This window comes from Coloeus monedula, assembly GCF_965178545.1.
Source record: "Coloeus monedula genome assembly, chromosome: 9".
Taxonomy (NCBI): Eukaryota; Metazoa; Chordata; class Aves; order Passeriformes; family Corvidae; genus Coloeus; species Coloeus monedula.
The window spans coordinates 10,639,249-10,661,537 of record NC_138789.1 but is presented as its reverse complement, the minus strand read 5'-3'; the positions used below and the strand labels follow the sequence as shown (position 1 = coordinate 10,661,537).

The 22,289-nt window shown below is 37.1% G+C and overlaps 1 protein-coding gene across 1 annotated transcript; it reads left to right on the top strand.

The window, feature by feature from the left end:
• The first annotated feature begins 60 nt into the window (after positions 1–60).
• Positions 61–21,981, top strand: STXBP3 (syntaxin binding protein 3). Its single transcript, XM_082286711.1, is given in 20 exon segments — positions 61–115; positions 3,009–3,058; positions 3,794–3,875; positions 5,302–5,378; positions 5,925–6,003; positions 7,386–7,486; positions 9,370–9,524; positions 10,434–10,524; positions 11,456–11,584; positions 12,992–12,997; positions 13,000–13,085; positions 13,588–13,645; positions 13,812–13,877; positions 14,304–14,384; positions 15,011–15,149; positions 15,712–15,818; positions 16,275–16,373; positions 17,231–17,316; positions 18,948–19,096; positions 21,128–21,981. Coding segments are annotated over 20 exon segments (1,776 nt in total). The 5' UTR covers positions 61–72; the 3' UTR covers positions 21,220–21,981.
• The last annotated feature ends 308 nt before the right edge of the window (positions 21,982–22,289 follow it).

Sequence of the window (22,289 nt, the reverse complement as noted above, 5' to 3'; positions counted from 1 at the left end):
AGGCAGCGCCCTCCGCCACCGCCCCTGAAGAGGGAGGGGAAGGCAGCGCTGCCAGGCGGGGCTGGCAGCAAGATGGCGCCGGCGGTGCGGGGGCTGAAGAGCTTCGTGTGGCAGAGTAAGTGACTGTGGGGCTCTTTCCCCAGCCCTGCGGCGGCAGCGCCCCGGGGCCACTCGGTGCGTGCGCCCCGGGGCCGCTCGGTGGGCGCCGGCCGGCCGGGAGCCCCCACCGCTGAGGCGCCGGCTTCGCGTAGCCCGGCGTGTGGGGCCAGGGGTGCCACCTGAGAGTGGGTCTGGAGCCGTGCTGAGTGTCGGAGCTGAGGCGGTCGAGCCGGGTCGGGGTCGGGCGGCTCTGTGGGCAGCCAGGGTCCGGCGGAGGCTGTGGGTGGCGGCTTCTCCCGGCTATTACAGGTGGTGACTCGGCGCGGTGGTGGGAGGTGGCTGTCCCGGCTTGCGGCGTTGCTACGGGTGTGCGCAGTGACAGCGCTGCAAAGAGACGCTTGTGCCTTATTCCGAAATAAGGGTGAGCTCTGCAGGCTACAGCCCGCCGGACCGGCTCTTGAAGAGCCTAAACTTAAGTCAGCTCTTCAAGCACTTCTCTGTTACCTCCGAGCTTCCACTTTTGGAGAGTGCTCCGGCCTCAGAAGGGGCTTTCTGCTTTCTCTCACGGAGCGGCACTTCCCACTTAGTGTTGGGCTTCCCGGGTTTCTGTAGAAAAAGCTGAAGGTCTTCCCAGGTAGTCTTACAAATGAACTGCAAATTTTTATCTCCGTGTTTAGGAGCAGGTTCTGCTGGTGTTTGTTACAGAAAATGAAGTTGTAACTGCCCCCTTCCTTGCTGGAGTAGAAAGGCTTATAATATTTCAGGAGTGCGAGACCTTTGGGGAAAAGGCATTAGCAGCCACCTCACCCCGAGCTTAATTGTACTGAGGTTGTGACTCCATGAGCTGCTCAGCCAGCCTGGTGACTGTCCCTGAAATGGGAAGGCCCTGTTGCTGGTTTGTCTTTATTTTTCTCCTCTGCTTCCACCCAAAAGCTGCGATCTGGTTGCTTTTGTCACTGGAAGTGAATATAGAAAACGCAGAGAAAGAGGAAATCAGACTGTCACTCTGGTGTTCAGTGCTCAGTTGCTGGCACCTGTACCCTGCCTGTATGAATTAGATACCTTTGTTTAAAACTTGACTTTTAGAAATACCCACTTTTGCTGCTTTGCTTGTCCTGCTTTCTTGCTCTGTTATTTGTGCCTTTGTAAAGCTGGTGTTTTGTCCTGAGATATTTTGTAGAAAATGTGGACTTTAAAAGGAAGGAATGTGATCAAAGCATTAGTGTGTCATTAAGGGCCATAAGGACTTTTGAAAATGGTGTTGCCAGTGTGAGGAACAAAGATTAGAGTGACAGTGAAGCAGTGTGAATAATAAAAGATTTATATTGCAGGCTTAGTTAAGAGGAGTCTTCCGAAATGAAGTTAGTCAGCTAGTCCTCTTTTCTTTCCACGATTGCAACAACAATGAAATTTGATGAACTAAGTTTTAGACATTATCTGGCACTTTTTTAATGGGTAATCGAAGGCCATAAACTGCTGCTTCCTAATGTTTCAGCAAACATGTAAGTGGGGGGTTTTATTAAGGCTGATTTGTCTGAAAATAGTGATGCTGATCCTTTATGTAGCAGCTTTTGTCAGTGTGTATCTTGTTCTGCTCTGTAGATAGGCGCAGAAGTTACACCTGTGGTGTGTGGTGTTTTCCACACAGAAGTGTGTGGAAAAGTTAATTCACACAAGTTTGTTTTCGGTTAAGTTCATAGTTACGGGGACAGTGAAAGCTACCTGTATTTGGGATGCAGTAGTTCTGTGGATAAAATAATGAAATACACTGAGAGCTGCTGTATATAGTTTATCTCTAGATAAAGTCCTTTCCACAAGGAATTCTGTCATTTAAATTTTTTTCCACAACTCTAAATGGTTTTCTAGACTTGTATAATAAGGTCTAGCCTAGCCATAGATAGCTATATTAACTTTTGTAAATGATTCAGCATTTCTGCAACTCTGTTTTTTGTAGCACTTGCTTACAGTCCTTTCTTACAGTCCTTTCTTCAGGAAGTGTGTTATAAATGGGTCATTAATTTTGCCTAGGTGTGGTTTGCTTTTTTTTTTTCCCCACACATGGATTTGGCAGCCTGCTGTTGTGTCAGAGTTGTGTATAGTTCTTACCTAGATTGTGAAGTAAAGGTAGAAGAAAAAAATGCCTTTGTAAACTAATTTAATGTATTCAGAGAAGACAAAATCTGAAAAGGGAGTTAGGGTGTATGGTTGGTATAAAATATGTGAGAAGAAAGTGAAAGCCTGGACAAAAATGGAGCACTAACCTGGATTTGGTTTTAGTGTGTGCAGAATGCTTGCAGGAGACAAATAATTTTGAGAGCCTGTAAATCATTGTAGGCCAGTTATTTGGGTGAAGCAGCTGCAGGTTGAGGGCAAAACAAGTAACAGTTTGAATGTTGCAGGGGCAAGTACACAGTGTCTGGTACAATGATAGCTTGGAATAAAGTTTTATTATGGGAGAAAACTGACTTCTATTTTTTAATTGCAGACACAAGGTTCAAGACAACTGAATTATGCATTTGTATGTTCTGGTGTCTTTCATAGGCAAACAAAATAAAATATTGTAGAAAAAATATATTTGAGATTTTGGACAAAGCTGTTGGGTGCTCGGTTTATTAAAAGAAATTCTGTATAATGCTAAAGACTACTTAATTGGCAAGTATATTCTCAGAAAATATGAATGTTAATAAAATTTTCATGTGGTTAAAAATTTGTTATTACACCTGTGTACAGACCTAGAAACAGGCAGGGACAGTTTGTGATCAAGAATTCTGTGGAGGTATTTATCAGTGTGGGGTTTTTTTATTTTTCTGTTTAGGGTTCTGAACATATGAGTCTTAAATGGGTGAATTATTTTTTCTTTCTTAGTAACAATTTGATTCCTCTAACTGGTAAACTGTTTCTTCTTACAGAGCTAAAATCAGCAGTATTTGATGACTTTAGAAAAGAGGAAGAATGGAAGGTACAATTTTGTTATAATTTTTGTAAGAATTCTGTCATCACTTGAACAAGAAATCTGTATCACTGAGTAGAGAACAAATAAATAACATTAATGGCTGGCATTTTCACTTAAAATTGTTTCCGGCCGAGTAATTAATTTTACTTTTGGTAATTCAGAGCTCTGTATAATACATATTGAAAAATCTAGAGGCTAGTAGGAAGAAGAAATGGTTAGTAGTCTCTATTACTTTTATTAGTTTTGAAGAAAAATTAGAAACTGTTTGTGTTTATCTTAACCTTCCTTTTGAAAGATTTGCACTTTATTAATTTCAAAAATTACACTGCACTGCAGTACACAGGGAGCAGTATGATACCTGTTAGAACTGCTTAAGCTATAAAACAGGTTTAAAATATGTACAGATACATTTGACCAGATCATGGGGTAAATTAGCAGGAATTCAAAAGACTTGTGTCTAAGTGAAAGTTTCAAAGTACTTTCTAGTATGAGTAGGGGGAACAAAGAACTTACTTAAGATGGAGCTCATCTTTGCAATTCTTGTACATCGGGAGCTGCCTTCTGAGATTAATTTTCCCCCGCAATGTTGGTGTATGCAGGTAATGAAGAAATACAGAGTAATAAAATAGTTTCAGCTTCAAACTTCTATGGCAGGTTGTCGAGGAAATGACATGGGTTTAATATAGCTGATAAATGTATCTAAATACTTGTGTGTTTTTTTTTTTTTTTAAATATGTTTAGATAATGCTTTTAGATGATTACACTACTAAATTACTGTCACTGTGCTGCAAAATGACTGATCTACTGGCAGAGGGTATCACAGGTAAGCATAATTCTTACTAATACACCAATGGCAATATCCTGGTAAAAAAAAGGGAAAGACTGAGATTGATATTACCCTTGCAAGAAATTGTCTTTATTTGGTTGATGAAGACAAGTAGTTATGGGTTATTAAAATAGTAGACTTTCAGGCTTCTACAGTAATTAGCCAATTGTGATGGGTTTTTTAAATGAAAAAACCAAACATTTCTCTGCCTGAAAGCTCAAATCCGTTTTAAAAATACTTTTTTCTAAAGTGTGTCTGTAAGGGGGTTTTTCTCTTTGGTTGCTTTTTTGGTGTTTTGTGTTTTTACGGGGTTTTTTTTTTTTTTTTTTTTTTTTTTTTTTGCTTGGTTGTTGTGGTGGTTTTTGGTTTGGGGTTTTTGGTGGGTTTTTTTGGGAGGTGACAATGGGTGTTTGTTTGCTGATGCCTATTTTTCAAATTGAAATAAATACCCAAAATGTAAATGAACCAGTTTTTAATTAGCTTTAGGTCTAGATTTTCAGAAATGCTTGTGTAAGAGGGCATTGTTTAGACTTATTTTTTCCACAAGACTGTTCTTATTCCAGTTATTCAGTATAACATGATTATTCTGGAAATATAATAGCAAAGCTGTATCAATTTTGCTTTTTGGTGTGTGTTTTTAGTCATAAGAAGTGCTACTTGTCCTTTGTGAGAAACTTTCAGTGAGCATGTATCCTCTTCATCAAGAAGAAACCTTTTCTTTTTAGTGAGTACACTGCTGAAAGGAACCTGTCTTTCCACATCCAGATGTCTGACATTACTTATCTTCCTTGTTCCTCCCCCACAAAATTTCAGAGCCACAAGAATCTCTCTGCATTCTCAAGCTAGTGTACTGTAAGACTATATGGTAATGACTTTATTAAACAGAGAAAAAACAGGAGATGAGTGAAGCTGACTTGCTGAAAATGTCTTAATTTGTGTCTGCAATTATATTGGAACAGAGTAATTGCCCAGGAAATAGGCAAACAAAGGACAGAAGAGGCTGTAGTCCAAAATGATGCCCTGCATAACTTCTCTTGCTCTCCTTCAGTGTGCTGGAAAAAGAACCATCTTGCCAAGACAGTTCATACTGGGCCACATAGTTTGAGCATGTTTGCATTGCCCTACCTTCTGTTGGAGGGCAAAACTCTGCTGGTGTAGAATACCCAGGAAGAATTTAGTCCTACAACTTTAGTTGTTGCTAGACTGGGAGTTGAAGAAGCCTTGTGGTAACTTTCTGTATATAAAATAACAAAGAAATAAATCAAGGCTCTTGGCAGAAGGTACATCCTTACCTCTAATATTGGGGACAACTTGGTTGCTGTTACTCTCTTTTTATCAGCTCTGGATTAATATATGTACAGTGTTTTCCTTAAAGATGCATAATGCTCTTAATTATAAAAATGTAATGTTTCTTACTTTGTAGTGGTGGAGAATGTGTATAAAGACCGTGAGCCTGTCCCACACATGAAAGCAATATATTTAATAACTCCCACCAAAAAGGTTAGTATGTTAAAGTATTGCAAAATCTTTCAGACTGAAAAAATGACCTTATTTTAAAATGTTTATTTAGTGTGTACAGCTATGAAGTACTGAACTTCTACGTTTTCTGTGATACTCCTCTGTGATGCCTAATTTCCCCAAATGAAAAGACAATGTAGTGCCATCATGGAATATGTTGCAAACATGTACCTTGTGGTCAATGGAGGGACTGTATCATTGCTTAGTAACTGTAACTTCACTGAAAGAGATGATGTATCACATAATACATTGAAATATACAATACCTTGGATAATAGAATTCAAAGTAATGGCTCTAATAAGAGATTACTGTTACTTCCCTAAAAATTCTTGAGGGAATAAATCTCAGCACTGTTATAGCTGGAAAATGATACAAATACCCTGATTTGTGTGCTTCCTAAAATGAGCTTGGTGCCTGACTGACTACCTGTAATTGTTCTTCATCTGGAATTGTCTGGTATGTGAAGAAAGGCAAAACACTGGCATGATGTTTTGGTTTTTTTTTCCTCATTTTTCCTGCCCCCATAAGTCTGTAGATGGACTGATTGATGACTTCATCTCTAAATCATCCAGCAGATACAAAGCAGCATACGTGTATTTCACTGACTGTAAGTAAGCTTTTGGGTTGTAGTTTGGTAACTTATCTAGGTAAGCAAGTAAGCTCCTCACTTCTCTTTTCTGTGGCTGAGTACATGAAAAGTTTGGGTCCTATTTCTTGCAAGAAGATTTGAGACTCAAGTCATTAACCATATATCTGGGTTGCCAGGCTGTGGTCACCATGCTGTGTGGCAACAGTAATTTCTTTCACAATTACCAAACAGTCTTGATTGTTCTCCACCTCTGCTTTTAATTTAGGTAATGTAGTTTTATTTCTAAGTATTCCAGTCTTCTGTTGGAGAGTGTGGAGGAAGACAGTTCAAGTAAAACTATGTATCTCTACATAAACAAAATATACACAAATAAACTAAAAACATAATTGCATGAGAACTTTCTGCAAGAGCTGTGTTGGTAATGGGTTGCTTCAGGTAGATCCTTCAGATCTGTGAGCCAGGTTTTTCCCCTCCCTGAAAGAAGGAGCCTGCTTAGCCCTTGGATGCACAACATAAATTGCATAGCAGAGACAATTAGTGGGAATGGGGTTAATGTGACTGCACGTGTCCCTGCAGTCAGTCAGCGTGACTAAAATGGCATGTAAAGAGGGAAAAACAAAAACCAGAAATGTGCTGCTGAAGGCAGAGACTGAGTCGTGTCTGTCTTTGTGGGCTTTGCATATCTGCTACTGGATGTTCTCAAGCCAAATTCTTGGTTTCTTGTTTAATTTCATGCTGAAGCAGCAGTTACTGTTCTGGAAAAATACTGCTATCTTGCTGTATGCTCCTTGGTTGCAAGTGGGCAAGCTTTCAGTTTGAATACTTGCCAAAACCTTTCCCGTTGAGAGGAATAGATCCTGAATTAGAGAAACAACTCTGTCACTTCCAAATCTGTGTAGTATTTGTGTCATCTATGCATTATTTAAATTCAGTTTCTAGACTGAGATTTAATGTAACCTGGAAGTGTGGAGCTTAGAGATCTGTAATGGAATTCCATATTTCTGTGTTTTGCTCTTAGATACGTACACGTTATTTCTTTTTGTAGCTTGGGAAATGTTTTTTTCCCCTCTCCTACATGACAAGAAATAGCAGAAACATTTACTTTGATAAAATCAACGTCCTTTAAAGTTGAAGACTGCTAATGAGTGTTCAACAACTTTTTGCTTGCAAAAAGCCAGTGTGAATTGAACAGTGGTGCTTCTCAAAAAAGGTCTCATAAGCAAAATATTGATTATATGTTCTATTTCACTTTAGGAAGAGTAGGCTTTTTTTTTTATTTATTTTACAGTTAATTGGGTCTTAATTTAGAATTGTCTGCTCTGACTACTGTATGCGTGTAAGTGAGCTGACAACTGGAATAGTACAAATTATTTGTACTTAAAATTTCTTTTTTTTCCTAGTTTGTTCTGACAGCCTCTTCAATAAAATTAAGTCTTCATGTGCAAAGTCAATAAAGAGATGCAAGGAGATCAACATTTCCTTCTTCCCTTATGAGTCTCAGGTAAGTTTAATTCTTAGTCTTAACAGTAGTCTGGAGGATTATTTTCAAGTGCTGCTGGCCTTTCAGAAAACAATTAAATAGATTGTAGCTTTTGACTGACAAACTTTGTGAGATATTTCCAGTGCTTGCCTATGCTTTTCAAATGTAAACAAATGCTCTTGTATTAAGAGGTTTACTCTTAGCTCTTGACCTGTTTGCAAAACTTGGTGTCAGCTGCAACAGGGAGGTTAAAGAAGGAATCTGTTCCCTGAGAGAAGGCAAGTATTCTGGTTTGTCTTTAGTAAGCAATAGTTTGTTACTGCTTATACTGAGGTGTTACTTTGGTAGATTGGGTAGGTTGGTGCATAGGAATAAGAGTAAGTAGGACTTGGTGAAAATCAGGAAAGGAGAGCAAATAGACTAAGAGAACTGGAGTGGAACAAAAACTACTACAACTTGATGGTCTTTTCAGTGAGAGGGGAACATGGAAATCCCTGTTTTCTCAATTAAAAATTTAGACTGACAATGGAAAGCAGTGGGTATTTTCCATGTGCAGCCACACAGTGTTGTGTTGAGAAATAGTTTGTTGCTCATGCCCTTCGTCAGACACAGAGGGCTGAAATGCACACTGATACTCACTAAGACAGCAAAGCCTCTAAGCTCTGCCCAGTTCTGGGAGTTGGAGAACTAACCATGAATGTTTCCCATGTCAAACATTATCAACATATCAAGGGTGACAACTCCTATGTATACCAAGTGGCAGGTGAATATAGGAGAGATTGCTGCTAGCCCTGTCTTACTGTAATGCAGTTTCCTAGTTTGAAAACACACTCCTTTCTATTACAAAGGGTTTTTTATTTTTTTGACTGAGAATCCATCAGAAGATAATGAGTATTGTGGCTTATTTGTCTGCTTTCCAGTGAGGTTGATGTTTGCAAGTTTTGTGTCAAACTGTTCTTGGGAGCCCTGCCAAAGCTGCTCTTCTGTACCAATTAAGCCTACAAAAATTTTGGGGTCCTGGCTCTCTGGAGGACTCACCATGAAAGCAGAAATCAGGACTACTTTTCTGAAATTGAAAATAAGCAGCACTTAGGCTGGGAAGCACTCTTCTTTTTTTTTACTGTGGTTTTGTTTTCTCAGTATCTGGGGTTGTGAGAACATTTTGAATCTTTAGCAGAGGAACACTTTTAACTGGTCTGCCTGCTTTCTGGGATGCTAAGAGTAAATAATCAGGCAGAGCTCTGGGCAAAGTCCAGGTGATTATCTACTCGAGTGAAGCAAACATCTTTATCTGGATGGACGTTCTTCTTTGGCTCTGTAGTTACAGAGTCCATCTGAAGCTAGAGAAAATCCATTTACTGACAATAGGATTGTTTCCATGTTTGCATTCCTTTTAAAAAACTGTTGAAAAAGCTTTTCATCTCTGTAGTACTAAGCTGCTTTAATCAAGGTTTAATGCATTTAAAGAATTTCAGCTATTGAAGGTAAATTCTTCATATTAAAAGCAGATACAATATGTAAAGTTTTATTTTAAACAAATTTAATCTTGATACCTTCTATGATCATTCTGATATCGCATTGTATGGCTCTGTACAAGACACTGAAGGGTGTTTAGTTATTCCTGTCTCTCTCTTCCTTCCATCTGAACAGACAATAAGCAATTTGAAAAACAGAGTATTTTACGTAGGAGAGTAGTAGGGAAAAAGTCTGAGAACAAGAAGATGAGCTCAACAGGGCAGGGATAGAGGAATGAAGTGCGGGTTTGTTTGGTTTTTTTTCTTATGTATACTATGTATAACTTTTTCTTGCAGCATATAGTTTTAAATTATTAGCAAACTTTTTACCAGGTGTTTTGACAATCTGCAAGTTAGGCCTTTTTTTTTTCTTGCTTATGCTTTACATAGGTATTTACTCTCAACATCCCAGATGCATTCTACCGCTGCTACAGTCCAACTCTGGAAAAGACAAAGGATAAAGATGCTGTACTGCAAGTAATGGCTGAACAAATTGTTACCTTATGTGCCACACTAGATGAGAATCCAGGAGTACGATATAGAAGGTGAGGCAAAATTAGTGTTTTATAGTAATTGCTTTCACTTCTAGGGCTTACAACATTGTCTGGTCATAGCTTGAGGCTGCAGCATAGTTTGATTTTTTTTTTTTTTTTTTTCTTTTTTTCCTTGTAGTTGTGGATTAATTGTTTTTAATCCACAAGTCTGAAATATGGAACGATAGGAATTTGTGAAGGGTAGGTAGAGCAGTGTTTTTCTTTGTGTACATGCATGTGACAGTACTGTCTATACCCTGTCTTGTTCTGAATGGCTTGTTTCATGTCTGGTCAGTAGGATGTCACAGATATGCTGCATTCTTGTATGACACATGCACAATCCTGTAACAGAACTGCTGCTGTTCGGCCATTTGCAGCTCTGCTTGGCACCAAGGAATTCAGAAATTGCCGTGGCACATGGGATCAGGATTTCTTGTAGAAGAGATATTGGGAAGAATGCCTCTTTTGAGCTTTGAAAGGGAGTACAGATTTAGTATCTTTGAAGTCAAAGTAGGCTTCTGAAATTGTATTCAAGGACTGCATTCTGTGGTGTAATGTGAAGTGGTGTCTTATTCTCTGCAAAGGTAACAAATAACTGCTTCACTGTTTTTTTTCTGTCCTTTCTCCTTTTCTTTTTTTCTTTCTTGATTGCCACCTCTGTGTGAAACTTTAGGTGCTGGGCCATATGGCAGCTAATGTCAGTCTTTTGGCTGAAGCTGTTTTTACGAAGTGAAATACCTGAAGCATTTAAAGAGTGAAATCATAATGTAAAAGTGAAAATATATTGGAAATACTCAGAATGGAGTTTAGAAACTTGTGAAACCAGAGGATCAATCTAGGGAGCTTTCTGTTTTAACAGTAGCATTTTAGTATTCTTAGGAAGAAATGTAAGTTATTTTTGCATGCTTCCTTTTTTCCCAGTGGACTATCTGATAGAGCCAGCAAACTTGCACAGCTTGTTGAAAAAGCTCTTGAAAACTACTACAGAACAGATGAGAAAAGTCAAATAAAGGTAGAAAGTGAACTAAAATGTTTGTTTCTTTTTTTTTTTTTTTTTTTTTTGTAAGTCTGGGGGAAAAATAAATCTTTGGAATATTCTTTAAAAATTAAGTTCTATAAATCCAGATCTTATTTAATAATAAAGGCAACTAGTTGCCATTTAGTTGTTTTTGTGTATGAATGCAATGTAGAGGTAGGAACTGGGGAAGTAAGTCTGTATTTGTGTGATCGAACTCATTTTATTTGAAAAATTAGCCCTGTGATAATGTGGGGGGATGTTACAAACCTGAAGACAGTTGATAAATGTTGTTTTAATATCACCTTCCATAAGGCCATGTGTAGAAACAGCTTCCTGCAGAATTGAAATGTTTCCCCTGAAGGGTTTTATTGTCCACAAAGATCCAGCTGTTCACATAAATAATGATTTTGATCTGTCACTACAAATAAGGCCTGATTAGGGCAGCTGCAAAATCATGGGGTACACCATTCTGACTGTATGACTTTGCACTTTGCTACAGAAATAAATGTACCTGCTGCAACCGCCACTTTACTAAATCCCAAAATGAAACTTTCAGTTGAATGTTTGGAGTTTTTTCCTGTATTACAGCACTATCTGATCTGCAATACAAACAATGAAGTTATCAATGAAATCTCAGTGGACAGCCATTTTTGGGTTTTGTTTGTTTTTCTTTTACATTTTTTTTCACTAGATGAATAAAATTCAAATTTGAGTGCATTGCAGTGGGCTAAGAGCATTGCCTTAAAATTAGTATTTGAAACCATTGCATGTAATTAAAATGTTTAAACACTTGGACTGTATTGCAGTGTTTTTCAGTTATTTCTTTAAAAATATCTGCAGTGCTGTGACTTAATGGAAATAGATTTAACATGCATTAACTTTGTACTGTGTGTCTTAACTCTGTGTTTGTTTGATGGCTTTCTAGGCTAAAACCCACTCCCAACTAATAATAATTGATCGTGGCTTTGACCCTGTATCAACTGTACTTCATGAGCTCACCTTCCAGGCAATGGCATATGATCTGCTACCCATTGAAAATGATACTTACAAGCAAGTACTTAAAAAAAAAAGCTAAATAGTTTATTCTTGATTATAAAATCTCTGAAATTGTTTAGCTCAGTTGCACCGTGGCAATATTAGCCGCTTATATTGCGTAATGGTTGCTTCACTTATTGTTAGTCTTTCCTCTTGGATTTGTAACTTCATCTTTTTGTTGACTTCCTCAGTTGAGATTAGGTAGGATCTTATGAGCATTTTTGCTAAGTTTTGAGTCCAACAAATTGCATTTTTTTAAGAACTAAGAACCTTGTACTACTCTTGAAGTAAAGCCTTGGTAATGCACATTGAGATTCTCTAGATTTTCTTTCATATTCTCAACTTTTTTGGCATAACAAGATAAACAAGACCACTAACTAAATACTGAGAAAAAGCTAGGTTATTTCTCAGGAATACTCACTTCTATAGCTCCAGTAATTTAACTTACGTAGTTGTTAAAATTTACATGTTTCTATTGTAAATACACATTTAAGTCAGTCGTGTTCACTTTGTAAGCACTATTTGGAGTAGTGTATGTTAGTTTGCGTAAGTTATGTGCATTGCTGTTTGATTGTATTGACAACAAGGATTTTGGTAGGACTTTGTGATGACCCACTACAGCAAAAGAGACCCAATGGCCTCATTGTTTAGCCAAGCAAAGAGGAATGTGTGTCTTCAGTCAGAAGCACTGAGTGAACGTTTTAATAGAAAGTGTAGAATTCTATGAATCTGGGTTTGATTGTTGGATATGAAGATGTAGCTGAGTATGTTTTCTAGGTAGTCATTAATCTTGTAATTTTTTTCATTCTTCTGCTTTCTGGCAATCTGCACTGTGTGAGTTTCTTTGAATGTGAAAATATTATGTGGCATGATTGCTGTCTTGTTTTAGGTTTATTGCTGTTTATAGTCACGTAATAGCTGCTCTGTAATGCTGTGCAGCATGTTTCTTTTATATGTGAAATACTTTGTCCTGTTTAGCATTTTGTTGGTGAATGTGACTTCATTTTCCTTCAGTTATGGAAGTCTAATAATACCCAGAGAAAGCAATTTGCAGTGTGTATTACTTTGTGCAGTTTGCATTTAAAACCAAACGCAAGTTGACATTGAAAGCTGAAGAGAAATTGAGGTGCATGTAAATGTGTTTAAAACTGTAGTTACTGTTGGTTTAAAAGTATGTCTAGAAGCTATTGCCCCAAAGAATCATTCTAAAATTCATCTGCTGCTTCTGTGTTTAAATATGTAATCTTTAAAATCCTTCTGTAAATTATATTCTGTTGGACAATAACTTGGCTTGTAAATTAAAACCTTTGTCTATTGCTGCTATTACCATTTATGTTGCAAATAGTACTGTAATAAGCAATGATAATTGGGGGAAACCCAAACCCCAAATAATTGTCTGAATTTTCTCTTGGAAGATACAAAACAGAAGGCTCTGGTGGGAAGGAAAAGGAGGCAATTTTGGAGGAAGATGATGACCTGTGGGTGAAGATGCGGCACAAGCATATTGCAGATGTGATAGAGTATGTGAATAAACAACAAACCCAGCTGGTTGGTCTCTTTGAGAGGGAAAGTGTTTGAGCTGTTCAGTAGGAATACAGGCAGTAGTGAACGTGGTTTGCAATACAGATTGTATTCAGTTAAGTAATCAATGCCAGGAAGAAATCCTGCTTCAAAAATACAGTATGTACCCAGGTATGCAATTATATTAATCCTACTTATTTTTCTTGAGGTAAATGGAAATCAAGTCATTTCCTGGCAAGTATTTTCAGATATTTTAAATCTGAAGGGATTATTTTGCATACAGTACTTCCAAGCTGCTGCATCAAATGACATTATAAAGATAGTGCAAATAGAATGGTTAAAATTTCCTTTGTAAAATCACTCTTTTCTCTGAAGATAGACCTGTATTTCAAGCTTTTACTTTCATTTAGAAGTTCTTGTTGCACACTTCTTTTAAGATTGTAAGAAAAGATTTAAGAACTCATGTGCTGTTGCCTTTCGTTATTTTCCGCTTTTCTTCAGAGAAATACCAAAACTTCTGAAAGAAGCTTCATCAAAAACAAAAGCAGCAGAAGGAAAGGTAAGTTTAAGTTGAGGTATTGTTCTTCCTGGTAATTTAGTTACTTTCAGCTGATCAGATCCATGTAACTCATGGACCTGTTACAGAGGGGTTTTGAGGGGTAGCAAGGCTGCAACTTGTCACTCATTGGGGGAACAAAATTTCAACTTGTGTAATTTCTTCACAGTTATCCATATCTGCTCTGTCCCAGTTGATGAAGAAGATGCCACTGTATCGTAAAGAGATTAGTAAGGTAAAGGGTCTTTTGTAATCAGAACTTCACAATAAATAATTCTTGTGCACTTTAACTTTGTTTTACTGAAGTCTAGTTTTAGTCTGTGATTTTCCTGTAGTGTGCTTTATAGTTGTTCTCCAAATTAATATGTTCATCTGCTGTAAAATTTAGAGAAGAAAACTTGTTTCCATATGTTTCATTTTACTATGTAAAAAAATGAAATAATTTGTGTGCTTTGAGGATTGATGATATCCTAACAGTTTCATGTTTTAAAAGGTATTATAGGGGTCAGTCTCTAAGTGAAGGGGAAAACACAGAAAATGCGTGATGGTACTGAAGGATAGTTGAAGGATTGACTCTTGTAACCAGTAGAAATAGGCAAGAAAAAAATGCAAGAAAAAAAGGCAACTTGTGATTTTCTTTTTTTTGTTCTCTGTCTTATAGCAAGTTGTGCATCTTAACATAGCAGAAGATTGCATGAGCAAGTTCAAATCTAACATAGAAAGGCTCTGTAAAACTGAACAGGTATGTTTAAAGAAGCCACAAACCAAACAACAACTTTGCAAGTATTGCAAGTATAGCTTTTTTGTTTGCAGGAATAGAAGCTTGTTTTAATTGACTAAACTACTGTGTCTCGTGCCTTTATTTTGTGATCAGTTTTTGACGTGGTAGTCTTAAAAGTAAATGTAATATACAAGGCTATTAATCTCCCAATAAGGAGGTGTTCCTAAGAGTTTTGGGGTTTCTTTTGTTTTGAAATCTGGCTGATTTGTGTAAGGATCATTGTTTTCGTGGCTCAAAACTCCTAGGAGGTTGCTTTAATATGTTGTGCAGAGGAAAGCCCTTTTTAAATGTCTGGTAAAAGCACCTTTCAGGGTGAGACATTACATTGTGACTATAATTTACATTTCTAAGAATTCTAGATATCACACAGTTTTAAATGTTTGAGTGTTACATAGTGTTATTATAATGCTGTAATTATTGAAATAAATGTCAGACTTGTCATACAGAGTTTAAATTGCTACAGCTTGATTGTTTCCTGAAACCTGTGGTTTCATAAAAATGTGTTTCAAAACACACAGAACAACATTGATTTAAATTACTTTAATAATTTTAATTGTGGTATCCGTTCTTATTTTTTATTAATTTAGGACTTGGCTCTTGGAACTGATGCAGAAGGTCAAAAAGTAAAAGACTCTATGAGGGTCCTCCTTCCAGTTCTGCTTAACAAAAGTCATGACAGCCATGACAAAATCAGAGCTATTCTCCTGTATATCTTTAGCACAAATGGTATGACAATTTGTCCTGGTTTTTTTTCCTCAGTGCTATGAGCTTGAATTCAAGTTTTGGATTGTATAGTGGTTTTAGTTAACCTAAGTCTACATTGGAGTTGATAGCTGGGTTTGAAAGAAATACTGTCCATCCTCTGTTTTCTTCTCTCAGATTAGTAGCAAAGATACTATTATAAGGAGTTGAGATGTAATTCAAGTGCGATTCACACCGTGTTTTAATATCATTCTTATTCTTGCATGCGTGCAATAGTCAAGCTCTTAAATGGGGAGCTCCACATCCATTGCATCCTGAAAATTAAGTCAGTAGGGAAAAATTTGTTGTAGAGAAGGAGCAAATTGGCAGAATGTTGGTCTGAGGAATCTGTAACAATATTGTGTTTTGGTCTCAAAAATGTACCATTAAACAAAATTTTATCTACAGTATAGTATGTTAAACTTAGACTGGCCACACAGAACAAACAAAAAAGTTCTGGACTAAATAATAGCCCAGAATGTATGAGACAAAACTGGTCTTACTCACAGTCACTTGGTAATTGCTGTCTGTTTTCCATATATTGAAGGAACTACCCAGGAGAACTTGGACAAGCTGATCCAGAATGTACAAATAGAAAGTGATAGTGATATGATAAGAAATTGGAAATACCTTGATGTTCCTGTTATCTCTTCAGTAAGAATGTATTTATTTATTTTGTGATTTCCTACCATCTGAGGACCTACAGCTCTTTCAGCAACTCTTAGCAATATTATCCCGGTCTGGTTTTGGAAGCAGATAATTACTAGGAATTTTTTTTTTTTTTTTTTTGGTAATGCATTTAAGTGATAAATACTTTGAAAATTATTCATGCTAGTTGTTTAAAGAAAGATACCCATAGTGTTCCCTCTGCAATTATCAGACGGTGACTTGAGCTCTTTGTTTTTGGAAACTGCCAACTTAGTTCCTTGTCTCTGAAGTTAGTATTTCTAGTGTATCCTGAATTCTAGAGGTATTAATTATTGTTCTTTGTCATTATTATTATTTCTTTAAAATCTCATACTTATCCCCCTTCCCTCTGCTACTGACTGCTAGTAAGTTTCAAAAACCCAAACACTAAATAATACAACCTTATTTTGAAAATCTTTTCAGTTTGTTGCTCAGCAGCATAAATATCCAAGAAGGGACCGCTCTAAAGAAGAAACCTTTCAGCTTTCTAGGTGGACTCCTGTTATCAAAGATGTTATGGAGGTAAATTTGACCAACTAATTAATTCATGGGTGCAGCGCAGAAATTTACTCAAGTGAGCCATTATAACCAATCTTTTGAATTCCATGGTACTTTGAGCTAATTTTGGTAAATATATCTGGTGGGCAAAGCAATCACTTCTAGCCTGTCACTAATATAGAATATTAGACTGCTGTTAGTAATACTCCTTATTAGAGGTCATTTTAAAGGTGAAGCAAGTGAAAGGGAAAGCCAGAAGTCTTTTAGAACAGTTTGTCCTGGGATTGGCAGTGTTTGGTATAATTTAAAGATCTGTATCTTCTTGGTTTTAACTCCAGTGGGTCTTTAAACTGCAATTCAAATCTAAACTGTAGTGTGGTAGAGGCTGGAAGATGTTACTTGCCAGAGGTATAGTTTGATTTTTCTTAAACCTCTTCCTAAGCATCAGTCAGTGACTGTTGTCACACAGGAAAGTGAGTTTACTGGACCTTTAGTCTGACCCAGTGGTATCATTCATAGATCTTGGTGGCTTTCACGTGTTCATTTGTGTTTTCAGGGGACTCTGACTTCTCTCATACACTGCTATATAGAAATTAAATACATTAGTGTCATTACAGATGAAAAGCTGCTAGTGAAATTGGAGCAGTTAATTTAATAATATGTTTATAAAAAAGGACATGTACTACCAATTCCTTTTGATACACAAAACACTTTTAATACGTTAGCATTATGTGTTCTAGCATTTTTTTTTTACATAGGAGTGTTATTCATGAGATGCTACTTGCAATTATTTGTTGAGCTGCATCCTTTTTGAAAGCTGAAGCTTGGTGGGGTTAAGGTCTGTATGGCTGTTTTAAGTGTGTCTTTATTTTGCACTTCAGGATGCTATAGAAAACAAATTAGATTCAAAAGACTGGCCTTATTGTTCCCGGTGTCCTCCCACTTGGAATGGTTCAGGAGCAGTGAGGTAAATGGGTTAATTTCCTGAAACATATTTTACCTCTATCTCAGTATTGTTATTTACATTCTAAAGCCTTACAGAAGTATGCTTACAGAACAGTGAAATAACTTGTGAGGTAATGCTAATGTGCCAAGCCTATATTTTTATTTAATCTAAAACATAATCAACTTGGTTGTAATTTTAATAATTCTTAGTAATGTATAGCTTTATTTGTAGTATCTCCCTTTTGCTTCAAGGTTAGGAATAACATTTCATATTCCCAGAATGAGAAGTTTAAACCATTGAGAGTATTAGTTTGAAGCAGTTTTGGGAATGAATTTTCAGCACGGTGACTTAGGTAAAAAGAATGTTTTACTTCTGGAAGTTATCTCTGCTCTGTTAGTGGTGGTGACATTATTTGGGTTAATGAGTTCAGGAAGTTAAATTCTTCTTCTGTAGGCTTTCCCATTAGGAACTACAGGCCTGTTAGGCATTTGACCCATTATCAGGGAGTGGTTTAGACAAGTTCAGGAGAGTTGGAGATCTTGAAATGAATTCTCTGTTAGTGAATGTAAAATGTGCACTTGCATATTTAATAATTATCGTTGAGAGGTGATTTTTGAAATCTTTTTTTTTAGCTCACTAAGGTGTACTGTTCTTTCTTTCTCTTTTTAGTTCCTCTAGCTCTTGAACCTCCTGACCAATACTTGCCAATCTGAGAGCTTTATCACTTTTTGTACTGTTATTTAAATGGTGAGACAAATGAATAGAGACTCTAAGAGTGTTTCTGTCACAGGAATGCTCACTAAAAGTGTTCCTGTCTCAGGAATGCTCTCTGCACTAATCAGATGCTGGAATTCAGGGAGGGAAACATCAAACATATCCTAAAAGTGGAAGACACACTTGAATTGGAATTTGTACCTTACTAAATAAAAGACAAGAAGTAGAGATATACAGCCTTAGGAAAACAGGTGTTTTACATCCACTGCTAATCAGACTGTTGTTGGTGTATCCTTAGGTTCCTGGATAGGCACTAGGGTGATCAGTGCAAGGGAGTACTAGAGCAAGTCCCTGTACGCTGGAACTTGATCTCTGTCTTATAGGCTGATGAAATGTGGCCATCTTTAAGGCACTGTAGCAGAGAGAGAATCAGGACTGCTGATGACTTAACCTGAGTCTGCCATTACTGCATGTGTATTAGACTTCTAGGAGCTTCAGGTTGCTTTTGTTTTTCCTAGCTATCTGAATCTGATTTGATAACAGCCAAATATTTTCTTTGGAGATTCTGTTCATGCTCAGAGACTGAAAAACCTAAGACTAGCTTTTTCAAATGAACACCTCATGAAAAATGCCACTGGAATTGGTAACATGCAGGACTAAGCTTCTTGGCAAGAGTCCTTGGCACGTTAGCTGTGTGTGCAACAAAGTTTTCTTTTGAATTTATTTTCCCCCTGGTGAAACCTAAACAGTTTGAGTAATGTGATAATTAAAAAAAACTAATAAAAACAAGTTATCAATTTATCTAAATACTGCTGCTGAACTTATAATCAAGCCATGAACTGCATGACAGAAATTACTACTGCTTGTGGAGGTATAATTTTTAACCAAAAATTAATCAGGCAAGCTGTATAAATGTCATCTTACGAAATCTTTCGCAGCGCACGCCAGAAACCTAGAGCGAGTTACAGGGAGGAGCGGAGGAGCAGCGCGAGGCTGATTATATTTGTGATTGGAGGAGTCACACACTCGGAGATGCGCAGCGCTTACGAAGTGTCTGAGGCCTACAAGTCCTGTGAAGTTGTTATTGGTAAGCTTGCCCTGGCAAAAGGGTGGGCTGTGTGCTGTACTACACGTGGTTCTGGAAAATGTAAAAATTATTTTTCTTAGATTCCCTCTGTTGGTTCACCACGCTAATACCATAGGCAATGGTATTTCTTAAAGCTATGCACTTAAAAGCATCTTTTCAGCTTATCTCGGCTGTTTGGTGTTTGGAGGGATTTTTTTTGCCACAAGACATTAAGGACAAAAAGGACAGTTATGCTCTACAGAAGAATTATGTCAGAGAAATAGGTCAGTGTATAGCAAACAGGATTTCAAGAGACCTCTATTTCTTTGCATTGCAGTTTCCTCACAAACTTTTACATCTGCCTGTGCTTTACCTTCAGTGATACTTGCTACTCTCACTGCTTTTGGAAGTAGGAAAGCTGACAAACTAGTGCAAAATTGCTCACTTTGGAAGGAAGATAAGTATTAAAAAACCCCAACAATCCTAATTAAAATTCTACCCAAAAAACTAAGCAAATAAACCTCAAACCACTTTTTCAATGTAGCTCAGTTGACTTTGCAACATTTTCTAGTTTCTGTTGTGGCTACTTGAGAGGCTTTGCATAAACCATGCAGTGATTAACTGCTTGTGTCCTGAAAACTCCCCTTGTTAAGATTTGGCAATTGGAAGCTGGTGTAGTAATCTCCCAGCACCTTAGAGGTAGTAAATGCTTGTTCATTAGCTGCTGTGCTTCAAATGAATTTTAAATGGCATTACAGGAAATAATTAGGTGCTAAAACATGTACATATATATGATAGAACAGAGCTCCTAGATACAGAACCTTACCAAAGACCTGTGTCCATCTGTGGGGCCAGCTGATGGCTGGATGCAGGGTCATCTAAAGCATTCTAAATTGCTTGAGATGTTTACATCTGGCATTTAAACTTAGTCTTGAGTTTCAGATGGAAGCTATCTCCCATCTACCATGATTTTAAATAAATACCCTTCCCTAAAACAATGACAACCTTGATTCTGAGATCTAGAGTCTGTTGCCTCAAAACGTTCAGGGGTATTGTAAGTGCATTTATGTGTGGTTGGAGTTTTTTTGGTTTATTTTTTTATTTGCTGGTTTCCTTGGTAGCGGTTGAGGTAGGTTTAATGCTGGTTCTAGTTTTGAGTAGGAATGGAAAGACCAGGACAACAGGAATGTAGTTTAACAAGATTATTTGTTCATCTGACACTTGTTTACAATACCATGTTTAGTGTAAGTTACTCTTTCACTGTGGTATCTGGCACTCACCACAGCACCATCTTCCCTTTTGTTTAGAGATGATTCTTGTAGTTTTGTTTGTAATTCTCATTTCTGAGGGGAGGTGATATTTGCCAAATTTCCACATGGATTACTGAAAGATTAAAATTTGGCTGTGTTCCTGATTCAGAACTCAAAGAATATTAGCCCATTCAGAGTGACACTCCTTGTTGCCTTCAGAACTGTAGGGTGACCCTTCATGGCAGAATTTATAATCACTCTCTATGAGAATAAGAGAGGTAGTTGTGAACTACTGAAGAATAATAAGGATTTTCTTTGCTGCTCAAGACTTGGATTTTTTCAAGGAAATGTTAGTCAGTAACAGCCAGTTTTCTGTAACTGGTATTTTTATGGAACACATTGTTTGTGATAATCTTGAATCCAGATAGTTTCTTGATTCTAAGGTAAAGCCTCTCATTCATTAATTCACTCTTTCACAGAATGGCAGGTTTCTTGCAGGCTGGGACAATTGAAAAGTGGCCCAGGTTCAAGCCTGTCTTTCAAACAGGGCAGAGCACGACTTGAAAGTTGTATTCAAAGTAAGAATCCTGATCTGAATGTTTGAGTGTGGGAAGAGGGACATGGTCTATGTAATGGTGACACTTACATGATGGTGCTTTATATGAACACACTTTGAACTGTTGTACTTGTCAGTTTTCCAGGTACAGTAAAAAAACACTGGCATGTAACTCATGTTTTAAAGAGGGAACGTCTGAAAGTCAGAATTTGACTGATACAGTTCATACTTATGTTCTCTTGTCAGGTTCTACTCATATTTTGACACCTAAAAGACTACTGGAGGATGTGAAGAGCCTTAGTAAACCCAGGGATATGGTCTGCATTAAGGATGAATAGATATGGGGATGTTTATAATGCATTAAAAAGGCAAACACTATGTACATATTCTAATGGAACTGACTTTTCCAAATACTGCACTTCAGTACTACATGGTTCCTAATGGAAGGTCATGTTATAATTTAAATTTGCTGCTTTTGGGGGAGTAGAAGGCAGAGAGATGAAAAGACAAGCACATGTGTTTCTTAGGTTCTATTTAGTGGTACACTGCAAGTGCTTTTTCAAAAGGGCATGTTTGTTCCTAACTAATTATGGTAAAAGTTATTGTAATTATATGTATACTGGAATTGTCTTTGAGAACTGTGAAACCTTTCTATAATAGAATTTATTTCTAAAAATGACTGAATTAAAAAGGCCTAGGCTCTTGGGTAGGGACTTCAAGAGAAAATTTGTAAATATGAGTTTATGGTGAAATGTTTCATACAAGTACAGTGTCTTAAGGTGTAGTATTTTCTGTAAAAATAACTCACTGAAAAATTCTTTAAATATGTGTAATTGTGAAAAATCTAAAAGCTTTTTAGATGGTGCTGGGTAAGTAGATAGTTAATCACAGAATTATTGAGCAGTTCCAATCATAGTAAATATCTTTGGATAAATGCTGTCAACCGTGCACTGAAGTACACTTTAAGTATATACAGAGATTATTACTGAAGCTTTTTAAAAAAGTTAATTTCTTAGCAAATTCCTTATGATTGTCTACATAGTCTGTTTCAGAAGCTGAATTGCCTGTGATACAGAAATTCCAAAACTAAGCATGTCTCTTTGAGGAAGTGGAGGCAAGGAGAAAGGAGAGGAAAAGAAGGGAAGCAGTTGAATTCAAAGGGCTTGGTAATTTGGAAAAGAAAAGCACAAAGCAAACAAAATGACAAAACTTGATGTATTCAAGAGAATTCACTTTTTTTTCTATCTTGTTATATACTAAGAAAGAAATACTTACATTTGCTTTGAAGGGAATAAAAAATCAAATTGTATGAATTCTGTAATACTGGTAATGTTTTGATTTCTCTTTAAAAATTACTTAATTAAAATTACTGAACTTTTAAAGGGGTGTTGTATTTATGTGCCTTAAT